The following is a 13,340-nucleotide window of genomic DNA, read 5'->3' as shown; positions in this document are numbered from 1 at the left end:
CTTGTTTAACTGCTTGCAAATTACGGTTACCTATAAAAATGTTATTCAAAAATTTTACTACACCTAATAACACTGATCATTGTTTTAGCTTGTTCAAGTGGAACAAGTGATACATTCTTGGAGTCTATCTTTTCATGTGACTGTTATGCGTGTACATGTGTAAAGCAATATTTGATTTCAGTTTGAAGTCAGTACATCATGGAAACAAGGAGTTACGCCTTTTCATGTTTTTCATTGTTTTTGCTCACTCAACTGAAATAATTATAATTATTTGAGTGTTATCTTTTCATATGAATCTACATGGAAGAAGCAATATTTGAATTAAATTTCAAGTCAGTACATCATTGCAATCAGGAGTTATGACCGTTTATGTTTTTCATTGTTTCAGCTACAACTGGAAAAAGTGACAAAGGGTTTTATTTTTGTTTTGACAAATTATTTAAAACTTTAAGATTTTAAATTGAATTTAGTTTTGTTTTATTTATCCAGATGTCATTGCTTAAACCTGAAAAAAAACATGGTTGTTATCCCAAAACCATCACACACAAAAATTATTCCAAAAAACTTGTAACATTGTTTTATTCGTTCATACATTTTGTACTCTTCATACATCTAGTTCACCTGCAAAGAGTGAACAACCCGACAATAACAATTCATATATACCACCTTCTGTTAATAAGACATCAAAGAACACGTTCACTGTTCCCCTACCTAGACAAAGTGAATTTGATGGCACGAGGGCCTGGGAAGGATTCATCCGCCCCTTCATGGGCCTAGCCGAAGCATGTGAATGGTCCGCAGCTGAGAAGAAATTTCGCTTGGTTAGCAGTCTAAAGGAAAAGCGGCAGAGTTTGCTTTTCAACAACTTGACCCTTCTACAATGGAAGACTTCGACAAGTTGGTCGAAGCTCTACAGAGCAGATTTGCCGAACGGTTAACACAAAACACTTGGCTAGCCATGCTAGTTCACTTTTGGCAACACACTTGTCACAACCACCGCAAGGTAATTCAGTGAGGATTGTCCTACCGTCGTAGCACGGACACTCGTCAGGATCACACGGCACCCTAGAGAGGGCATCTGCGTTGCCATGTTTCTTCCCTGCACGATGTTCAATCTTAAAGTCAAATTGAGCCATAATTTCAAGCCATCGGGCCATTTGGTCTACTGGGTCTTTAAATGTCATAACCAATCTCAGAGCACTGTGGTCTGTGCGGATTAAAAACTGCTTTCCAAGTGCCCTCTGCACTCTATTAAAAAACTGTAACAAAATACAACTGCTGTTGTCAAGGGGTATTCAATCACAAGGCAGTAACCTCTATTGGGCATATTCTGACGGCAACCGGAGGGACGCTAAACTAATTGTTTTAAAATGAACTCCCCCAGACCCCCCCCCCCTCCCAAAACAACGAAAAACCCAAATCATTTGGACCACTATCCGCCACAGTGTCCACTGACACACACAAAACTGACCATCCAAACTCACTCCACTATTTTTCATCAGAAAGCAGCACCTGAAAGATTCAAGCGCCAACATGCAGTGTACAAGTTGTGATAAAGTTATGAAAGATATATTTTCGTTTGATCGCCATGGCCATAACAACCATTGGCCGTGGTTCATGCAGCATTTTTTGTGTGGCTATTGCAATACGGGCTATGACAGCCAGTCACGCCTATCGTCACACATGTCTAAGATAAAACACGAGTTGAAGGAGACTAGTTTCAGCCAAGAAACCACCGCCTAGCAGAGGCTGATACAGCGGCGAGCTTATTGGCTTACCCAGCAACGTGACAGCGGCACCCTCCCCAGAGAAGTGATTCAACAATCTCAAACCAGGAGTTCGTAAGCACGGACGACTTAAATATTCAACATTGCAACCGCCCTGCAACACCCTCAGCCGGCTTGTTTGGGGTGTTGTACCCCATTACTGGACGAACTTCCGGACGAGCCAACTTCTTCAACAGTGGTCACACCAACAAAAGTTATGACAACCCCTCCGCCGCCGTGTGCTGCGGAGGAAACCACACAAGTTGCCCCTCCATTGCCCCCGCTTAAGCGCTTCTTTCTGACGACAAGACCCGACTATACCATGCCACCACAGCAGGAGGATGGACCCACGTCATCTAAACGACCCTCCCGGATACCCATTGGATAACTCAATTCGGGAAATCAAGGCACTGCTGCTGGCGCAGAACACACGAATCGAAAAACTCGAACAGCATCTTAAGACAAAAATTGTCAAAATAGCCCAGCAGCAGTCCCGCCATTTATCTGCCAAAATTGGCATGGTGTCAAGGGAATTGGGCGACAAGGTGGACCAACAAACGGGAGACGTTAAACAATACATCTTCGACGTCGCTAACGTACTACACCAGAAGACATCATCAAATTGACAGTTTGTAAATACCATTATTTTCAACTCTACTTTATATTCTCATTTATTGGACCTTTTACTTAGACTATAGTCTGTAGATTTTGTTTATGTAGTGCGTAGCCCGAAACAACTGACAACTACATTGAGGATACTTCGCATCGTATTAAACCTTTGCCGCCTTGGCTGAACTCTTATCGAACGTTAATTTTGTTTTATCTCATTTGATTGTATTTAAATCTGTTTCTTAAACACAAAGCGGGACGCTTTGAATTCAAAGAGGGGGGCAGTGTTACGAACCTCACATTGATCCCTGTGCCTTACTAGCGCCCTCTTTTGACCCAATAACTAATCAATGTATTGACTTGAGATCAATGTTCGATTCGATATAATCTAGGATTGCTTAGCTGTTACCTCCACCTACGTCACAAGGACCCTCTGTCCAGTCAGCACATTTTGTTGTCGGACCCTGGATCATCCGAGGGCCAGTGCTTCTCCCACTCATGCATATTCAGTGAAAGCTTTGTTTGCAACCTAGTAAACCACTCCCACCGCACACGACGCAAACTTTGTGCTTGACCAATACACCTATCCATTAAGCCAGGCCCAATTATCATTGACCAATCACAACCGCGAAATCTGATCACCATTTGAACCGTTTGGTGATCTTTGCACTGACAGTGATCGGTCTATTGCCTGTGTACAAGAAGCAATGCCATAATGACGTGCGTAATGATAGCACACGAACCCTAATGCCATAATGCCATAAGCTTGCGTGCTAGCGGAAGCCATAGCCTCACGCACGTATTTGTTGTACACGAAATACAATGCCATGCCAATGTGCATAATCATTTGTACACGAAGTGCAATGCCATGCCAATGTGCGTATTCATTTGTACACGAAGTGCAATGCCATGCCAATGTGCGTAATCATTTGTACATAAGTACCATGCCGCGTCCTTGTACACACACTCGATTGCGTGTATTCCTTATGTAGTTGCATTTTGTACACAGGTGATTTAGCGTGTAATTCCCAGGAATGAAATATCCTCATGCACATTCTTAATTGTACACAAGCAATGGGAAGCCCGTCTTACTCTCAACTGTCAATTACTTTAACCTTACTACCCACAACTCCTTATTTGGGTTATCAACTCGCCACGTCCACCGACCTTCCAGCATTGTAGTCTTCCATTGGTCAAGACCCCAAATTGGCTTATGTTTAATTCATTTCTATACTCCTGCTTTCTATAAAAGCCCAAGATTTTCCTCATTCGGGGCAGAAAAGCAGAAAGGAAATGTTATGATGTTGAGAAGTAATAACTCCAGACAATAACTCGATGTATACTCCGAGTAAATGTTCCAACCACATTCCAGATATTATGTTCCAGATAATTACTCCATGATAAACTCAGTACCTCGGTTCTCCTTTTATGATTAATGGCTTATAAACCTAATAGTAACACTAGTGGCATTATTGCCCTACCACATCACATGTTGTAATGTCATAAGTGATTCAGCTGTAAATAAATTACCAGTTCATGTTGTCAGTAAAGTCAGACTCTTGCAACTTCATTATTGTCTTCCTCGTATGTGATAGGCCAGCACACTTGCCTCATGCGAGGAACGCAACAGTATTATGGCATGTATGGGATCACAATGTGCACCACACACACAGCATGCCACCATGACATGCCATCCCATGTCATGTAGATGTACATGTATGTGATGCTCAGTGAGTGCATTAGACAATTAAAACCGTGAAGCTATACTTACTGTGTTTTCCGTTTTTATCCTCTTTAATACAGAATTCTTCAATTAATGTACACCTCGGAGTAAACCATTTGCAACCATTGCTTTTGGACTGGGTATCAATGTACATGTAAAGAATGCACAAAAAATAGTTATGGTGGGACACCTATTTGAGTTGGATGAAGTGATCCAACTGAGCGAAGAGCCGAGCGGGATGGAACACAGAGTGTTTCCATGTTGATAGATTTCCCTGGTGCTAGCACTGATGATATAAAAGCGTTCTTGAAGGGGGACATATGCAGACGGGAGGTGATTAGAGCAAGCTTCCCAGCCAACAAGGAAGGCAGGGTTGTTTACCACAATTGTTGTGACATTTATGCTCTATTGCACATATCAGGAAGGAGAATGCAAAATGCCATCTCCTTTCGCCGAGCTGAAGTTCAGGGACACCCTGACCAATGGAGTTACTACATCATCAGAATGAGAGTCGTGTCTGTCCCAGATGACAATATCCAGGAGGTTACTGAGCAGCTTGACACTCTGAGGGTGAGCCTCTTGACAGACAGGAGTAGTTGCTTTTCATTGGACACAATGAAAGCAATCATCACAGAATGTAACATTGTGTTTCCCTTTGACAAATTCGATGACCGATACACTTCTCCCGCAAGGATGTTTCACAGGCAGCATGGAACATTGTCAAAACGTGTGTATTAACTATGTTGACAGTCTTGACAGAGCCACTAACTCTAATATTGATACTAATTCAGGTTCTAGTGTTTCGGAATCAGATGAGGAAGATGAGTTTGGTGGCGAGTATGCAGAACTGGGAATACAATATAGTCATGATAGTGGTGAGAGTGACTGAATAACGCAATATGACAGTGTTGAGAAATCAGATTAAACTTACAGAGTTTGGACCAAAACATTGTCCCTTTTGGGCAAATTTTGACAGAAATTTCAGCTTCAAGAATGAGCAAATTTTCAATGTTCATCAGCTGTTGTAAAGGGAAAAAACCTTTTAAATGCCTAAGGGCTAGAACAATGAAATGAAATGAAATGAAATGAAATAAAAACATAAGCTGCTCGATAATCCTTTGATGACTTGTGCACACAACCTTTTTGTTTAAACACTACTTAATGTACTTAGGCACACACTTGCTGATAATTATTCAGTGTTCAAGGTCATGTGGGCCTTCGGGTTCTGATTATACTGCCATTACTCCTTCATGGGTTTTTCGTTCTCAGAGGTATCAAATGAAAATTAATAACTTTTCCTACTCAGGAAAATAATTACAATTTAAAACTGAAATAAAATTTTGACTGTCAAGTTTGCCCAAATGCATCTTTATCAAAACATAACATCACAATGCATTACAAGCGAAGTTTCCAGCGATTTATTTTTTGAATCATCAGGATTATCATAAAAATAAAGGGCGGTGGTACAACCAACTTGTATGTACATGGAACCCAACCTAAACTACAACAAATGTGTTCAAAGAATAGAAGAAGTGATTTTCCTAGATGGTAAAAACGGAAAACAACCATGAAAACGGAAGTGACTTAAATAATTGAGTGAATATAGGCACCTCAACTACATGTAGTATGGGATTCAAATACTTCAATCTAAATTCTGTTTTATTTGTCATCAGGCAGAAAGAAAATCAGTAGGCCTAACATTTGACAATATTACGAGGGCATAGCATTGTTGATCCTAAAATTAAAAAGGGAAAATTTTTGACTGTCAAGTTTGCCAAAATGCATCTTTAACAAAACATAACATCACAATGCATTACAAGCGAAGTTTCCAGCCATTTATTTTCTGAATCATCGGGATTATCATCGGGCGATGATATTGCTGAAGAGGAGGTAGGAGAAGTCGGGGGAGTCCGTGCTATGCAGCCGTACACGTACGAGCCCAGAACGTGGCTTCGATAGCAACAGTGATAATTATGTTCCCATCGCATTTACAAGTATGTTCCCATTGCATTTATTTTTGCACAAACCAAAAAGCACTTGACATGCTTGATGTAATAATTTATTTCAATCAATATCAACAGGTGCCTGTGCGAATGCTGTGTGGCAATGCCAACAGTCAGGGAGAGCATTTGCTGCTAGGTCGAAAGGGTTGTTGCCAAGATGGACGAATTCGTCTTGGATGTTGATTGCATAACCGAGCGCCCAGGTTTTTCTGCAGTATGGCTAAATTTATGGGTTTGGGAAACCGCATTATGGGAATATAATCAGGCCTATAATCCAGCGGAGCAGAAAGTAACTCAAAATCAGTAAGTTTGAAAATTGTTGCGTGGGTACCTCCATGATTAATTGAACACTAGTGATTGGTTGCATTTCCATCTACATGAAGAGTACGTAGTATTTATGTAAGAGTTAACTAATATTTATTTTAAATCATGGTTTTATTTTCAAATCATTACTCAGTCCTCTATTTCGCATTGTACATGTACATGTCGACGTTCAGTTCACTTGTCAATTATTTATGAAGAGGTAGCAGACCTTCGTTTTTGAGGAGGCTCGCGCTCCTACCGAGCACCTGGGACTGTCTTCAGGTGCGCAATCAGCTCCTCCTCAATTATTATGGTGTATTTTATTTAAAACCCAAAACCACTTTTCATGCATGTAGTCGTTGTTACTTTGCGTTCGACAAGAAAATACCAGAAACATTGAACGCTAGAGGTGGTTTTGGGACAATGTACAAGCGAGAGATTACACGCCCTTTATTGGTAAAATCTACGCGAACCAGCAATAAATGCATTGAGACAAGACTCGACATGTCACATGGGAATTTTAGCGCATTTCCAGGCGGCGCAAATGCGAGGGCGAAGCGCAACCCGTCGGCGTACATCGCTCAATCAACATCTGTCGTGCAATCTCGAGATTGAGCAGCGCAATTAACAGATTGCTAGCATGCATGTGTATGCATGCAGCGATCTCCCAGCCGGATATATTACTACACACACACGCTACGTCCGTCCGTCGTTGCAATACTAGTACTAGATCAACCATGGATCAACGTCTTTTCTCGTAAGAAAATGTGTATTCTCTAATGCTTTATATCAAATCATGTGAAAACATTTTAGAAAAAAAAGGAGGTATGTAGGTTTTTGTTTTGTTGTTGAATTAATATTTTCTTGCTTTTTGTTTGTTCTAAGGTCCAAGATGTGAAGCAGTTGGTATAAGCCCCCCCCCCACCCCTGTCCTTTGACCATCCACCAGTGCGAGAGGACGTGCGCCCACTGACCCGAGGAATTCTTCTAGAAAGTCAAAGAAGTAAAAAGGAAGACAAAAAGAAAGATGTGGCACTAGCATCTACAATGGAAAATTAAAATATTAAAGAGAAGGTTGACATTTTAACAGAGCTATGTAAGGAGAAGCCACATACAATTAACCTGAAGCACTCTTGCAAAATCTTGAGACAGATCTAATTGAAAGAAAAAACAGAGGAAGTGTAAGAGGAAGTGTGATGTATCAAAGCCTAAGAAGAAAAAAAGATGTATATTAAACAAAAAGAGAAACAAATTTAAAACAAAGAAGAGCAAGCCAAATCAAAGGAAGTTAAAAGGTTGAAGAATAAGATGAAAGGCTTACAGAGGAAAATGAGTGGTCAGAAGAAATTGGTGATGTCATTCACTAGAAGTGAAAAGAAAATGCAGAGTGACCTAAAGGATCTAAAGACAGAATATGCAGGATAGAGTTGGACCATGCAATGTTTGTTTCCGGTAATTTTGAGCTGAGGGGAGAGGGGTTAGGCCGACCATTTAAAGAAAATGTTGAAAAATGTGTCATGGAACTCTGTTGTGAGTATAATAATACCAACAACTACAAAGATGGGGGGTGTTCTGGGAACAGTTTGCAAGTGGATCTTTGATAATGCAAGTGTTGATACGTAGTTTGCCATCTGCTTCAACAGCCAACAATATGGTAGAGCTCATGTGTTAAGTAAGGTTCAAGTTGCCGAGGGTATGCTCAATTCCGAGAGGTGGGACCTTCATGGGGATGGTACTTCAAGAGATGGGAACAAAATAGTCGGTCAACAGGTAACCTTAAACACGGGACAGACATTGGGGGGGGGGGGGGGGGGGGGTTCACCTGTTGCTGTAGAGGATGGTACTACGCTATTGGATAACATTGGATAACACTGTACATTGTGTATGTTGGACAATGCGTTTTTATGGTTTTTGTCTTGATAGCCAATGTTCAAAAAATCATTAAAAAAAAACTGTAAGAGTGCCCATCACAATTTTTCAGAATATTGTTGCTTACATCTTAAACTTGCATTTAAAAAAAGATTACGCATTTTAAAAAATACTCATTTTCCCAAATCAAGGTCAAAGGTCAAATTTTCGCGTATTTTTTCGGTGGTGCGTGGAAATTTTTTGATTTTATGTTATCAAATGTGGGCCATGTCAAGAGCTTCAAAATGATGTAAATATTATCTTGGTAGGTGTTTTACTTTTGGAGATATGATTGTCCAAACGTAGCAGGTCATGCTAATTAGTCAAAAGTTTGTTAAGCCGTATCTCCCAAAATAATGATCCGAATTACATACAATTTGGGATTTGGGCATTTCTCAGGGAGTCCAATCAGCACACCGAATTTCATTTAAATCCGTGAGGGTCAGGTCCAAAAGCGTGTTGAATTGACACGGAATGACCCACGTAAGTTAAAGCAGCAACATGTCCAGGCGCTAAGTAAAAAACAACAAAAGCAAGAACAGAAAGATGACCGGAGCCGGCTTAACAAAATTGCTGCAACTGATGCATTGGTGTCACTGGGAGGTGGAGTTTGGACACTGGATGATGTACAAGCCAAATTATCAGGAATTGCAGCCAGTGACAAACTTCAGGCACTCCATATTCAGATTCAATACCACAAAAAAGTCCTGAATGCCAAAGGCAGCCCAAATCTATTTTATAAATCGCATTTAACAAGAAAGCTCTGACTGAGGATGAACTGTTATCAAATTTAATATCCATTCTTGAAATGAATAATATCACAACTGACAATGTGCAGATCAATACAAGTAATCTGCAATACCATGCATCCAAGTTCATACCCTCAGAGTTTGTGTCATGATTTATGAGAGTGGTAAAAATGGGGCAAATCTGGTGACTAGCTGTCAAAATTGTACGAAATTGTACGTGTTGGACCAGATTAACCGTTGCCGCTCGAACCAATCTCGTAACCCTCCGGCCTGGCGGCCGTCGGGAGGAGGGTTACGTTATCGCAACAATCACCAAGCAAGCTCTTTAATTTGATACCAATCAATATCAACACATCTGACAATATTATGAATTTTGACATAAACACCCTACTACTAACCATTGTACCAGTGCTCATTTTGAAAATACTCCGATGATTAGTTGCATGGACCGTGACCTTTTGTTTTTTGTTGTTGTTGCTGAACATCAACCTGTGGCTGGCTGGCGGCTAGATTAGAGATGGCCACACAAATGTACCTGCTGCCTGCTGGTACCCAAACTCCTGCGTTGAATGTCTTTGGTAGATACCAGTGTACGCCCTACCTAGGTCACTAACAAATTGTCCACAACTATAACATCACCCTAATGGTATGCAACAAGGTATGCGTTTTGTTCACGACATTGCAAAACAAATCGCAGATGTGTTTACACTTATTCGCGATTTGTTTCACGACATTGCACACATGTGCGCACATATTCGCGAATTGTTTCACGACATTGCATACGTCTGCGCACATATTTGCGTTTTTTTCACGACATTGCATACGTATGCGCACATATTCACGATTTGTGTCACGATATCGCTTACGATATCGCATAGGTATGCGCACATGTTTGCAATGTGCGATTAACCCTGGACGATATTAAAAATTTTGACTGGCGATATATCGTCAGGTAAATATCGCCGATATGACGATATATCGTGAAGATTTTTGAAAATTGAAAGTACCCTTCAGATGGGGACAACAATTGCTCAATCGCACGCTTTTGCCGCCTCAAGATAAATTTTTTCACAATAAAAAAAACACCCTCATTTTATCACCGAAATGTAACTAAAACTAGTAAAAATTCTCTTTTGGCTAATACTTTACATTTCTATGACTCTTTTTGGCGATTTCTGATCAAGGGAATTTCCCCTACAGCTTTGCACCCACGCGTGGGCACAGAAACACTCGGTTCATTCATCCCCTAATAATAAAGTACCATAATAACCGTGAGATCGAGGTGATAGATACTGCTCCGCGTATTCACACAGCACATAAACGGTTCAAGAACGTTGGTCATGCTTCAGCGCTGCAAAGAGAGACCACCATGTCTAGATATGATGTAGCCCCATAAATCGGTCCAATCCACTCCGTATCCTTGGCCCCAGCACCACTGATATCAAAACCTTTTGGAAAATCATCTGAGGATAACTTTCCGTATGGCGCCACCACTTTTTCACTCATTTTTACAAAAAGGGATATATCAATCAGGTAAATTAGATACTATATTATTTTATTTCGAATGAAAAAGTGGTGGCGCCATACGGAAACTTTTCCTCATCTGAAACTCTCCGCATCATTATCATGAAACTTACGGATCTCTTTGTAGTTCCCAGACGCGTGTCCATATGTTTGTACACGAAGCGCGGATTGAGTATCTTTTCTTCCCAGGACGAACGTGTGCAGATGATTCCACACGTTTGCCCTGGGAAAAAAATCTGCGCACGGTCGGGGGACAATCGGCATATCGGCATGAGCGGTAAAGGAGCGTTAGTTGAGAAAATTCACACGTAAAATTTACTTGATTTTTACTCAAAATCTGTGATACCTATGTGAACGATTCCAAGTGGTGTAGGGCTATCTGCAACTTCTGAAGTATTAGATCCGTAAGTTTCATGATAGTTTCATTATTATCATGAAACTATCACATCAGCCATGAGCCAGTCTCTGCTGATACGATGGAAATTCAGTCAGAAACTCACCTACCTTGCATTACTTACAGGTCACTGGGTCCATGGAGGTAGTTGCTTGGTCACTGTGTCAGAAATTCCCACCCTTGTTCTTCCCCTTCGCGGACATCCCACAATGCAGCAACATTGAGAAATCCCGGGCACGAAGGGCGGTCGCCGCTTCTGTGTGAACTTTCTTCCACTTCCAACCAACCCAAGTTCCAGTCCGTGAGTCCTCCAGCTCATCGTGAGCTACCGGTTCGTCACCCCTCACTCAACTCACTTTGTCGTGAAGAGAAAGTAGCGGCAGCCATTTTAGAATTTCAGACTTTCGCATTTTGAGGCTTTGAAAAGAGGGTTGAAATTTGTCGTACCGAACCAACCCGACAAAGTACAAATTCAAGTCAAAAGTCAAAAAGGTACATTATAAAACACACAGTTCCACACACAGCGATCCTACCCACATGGCCGGCTCTCAAGTTTAGCTCTAGTCGGGTGCCTCTCAAAGTAATGGTTAGTTTGCATGTTAGGTACTCTCAAGTCGTCTAGACACCAACGTCAGTTTGTTGTTGATGTGACAACCGCATGGGGGCGCTAGATATTATGTTTGGTGATCGATTTTTTTTTAGTACATCCGTTTCAATTCAGACAGGAGTGTGCCACTCTTCTGAATTAAAGGAACACGTTGCCTTGGATCGGACGAGTTGGTCAAAACAAAAGCGTTTGTAACCGTTTTTTATAAAATGCATATGGTTGGAAAGATGTTTTAAAAGTAGAATACAATGATCCACACAAGTTTGCCTCGAAATTGTGTGGTTTTCCCTCTACTGTACGCACTAACATGGTCGGCCATTTATGGGAGTCAAAATTTTGACCCCCATAAATGGCCGACATGTTAGTCGACGAGGTAAAAGGAAAACCACGCAATTTCGAGGCATGTTTGTGTGGATCATTGTATTCTACTTTTACAACATCTTTCTACCCATATGCATTTTATAAAAAACGGTTACAAACGCTTTTCAAAGACCAACTCGACCGATCCAAGGCAACGTGTTCCTTTAAGTACATAAAAAGTTCGACGTCTGAAAGTTAGGCAAAAGAGTCGAAAGGTAGACTGTTGCAGTTGGTAGGAACGACCCTGGAGTGCATTATTTTTGTTGGTATTTAGACGATGATCTTGTCATGAGCCGAACCTAGTACTCGGCTATAGCAGGCCTACATGTTCGCCTGATAAACTTATTGGGTCGACCCATAACCCAATAGAGCCTATTATTTTGGTTCGGCGCAACTCTGAGCGCCTGTCTGAAACGGGTGTGCCATTTTGAGATGATTGACACACTCACTAATAAGACACTATAATAGGCTTGAGTTAATTTGCCTGCCAAACCAAACAGTGCGCCAAACCCCACAAAGGCTAATTAATTCTTGATACATTTTTATTTCCCAAGTTCCTATTTAACTGGCGGGGGGGGGGGGGGGGGTTAAAGTCGATATGGAAACTGAGGCAGACCCAGAGAGGCAGTTAATTGCGTTTGAGAAGGGGGAAGAGATAATAAACTTGCCAAACAGGGCTCGGAACAGGGACAAGAAACAAAAACACGCATAACAAAAATATTTTACGAGTTTAACGTAATGAAATGTATTATAACTTGGAAAGTTGAATACTGAGAGATTGTATGCTTATCATCAGGAAGCAGATTCCAATAATATTAGAGGCAACAGAATTAAATTATTGTTGACAGTGACACGGTTCGAATCTCACTCTAGTCATTGTTCAACCCCCCAAAACATCAGTTAACTGTTTTACGGCTTCTGACTGGCTGCTGGCATCCCGACCAAAGATAATTTATTGACAAAATCAGAGGAAGACCAATAACCTACGGGCTAGATAGTTTGGTAGCTAGAGCACCGGCACGTTAGTCCGGAGGTCCAAATATTAAACTTTCCCAATTATTATTTTAGCTAGTGGTTTTAGAATTATTATAAGCAAGTATTTAAAGATGCTATATCAGATTTTTGGCTGATTTGACCCCCCATGACTTGATTTAAAATCCAGTAGATAGTGATGATGGGGTCGAGAAAGTTACAAGCTTTCATTTTTGAGCCATTGCTCGAAAAATTCCGCCAATTTTTAAAAGCAGTGAATCAAAGTGCTCAAAATTAGTTTTTGTTGGGATCCCGACAATATCACGTGACCAATTCATAAGAAACGTTTTAAATTTTCCTGACCATTAAAAGTAAAAGTAAAAAAAGTCGTTAGAGCGGGTGATACTCTTTGAAATACCATT

The 13,340-nt window shown here is 40.9% G+C and overlaps 1 protein-coding gene across 1 annotated transcript in view; it reads right to left on the bottom strand.

Annotated features, from left to right (window-relative positions):
* LOC139936329 (uncharacterized) overlaps positions 1–11,429 on the bottom strand; it is a 101,144-nt gene extending 89,715 nt beyond the window's left edge. Inside the window, exon 1 of the mRNA XM_071931125.1 lies at positions 11,090–11,429. Coding sequence (XP_071787226.1) covers positions 11,090–11,096 — 7 coding nt within the window. The 5' untranslated portion in view covers positions 11,097–11,429. The remainder of the gene's footprint in view (positions 1–11,089) is intronic.
* Between the last annotated feature and the right edge of the window lie 1,911 nt (positions 11,430–13,340).

The sequence above is a fragment of the Asterias amurensis genome, chromosome 4 (assembly GCF_032118995.1).
Source record: "Asterias amurensis chromosome 4, ASM3211899v1".
Lineage (NCBI taxonomy): Eukaryota > Metazoa > Echinodermata > Asteroidea > Forcipulatida > Asteriidae > Asterias > Asterias amurensis.
The sequence above is the reverse complement of the archived record's forward strand: the minus strand, read 5'-3'. Positions and strand labels throughout refer to the sequence as shown.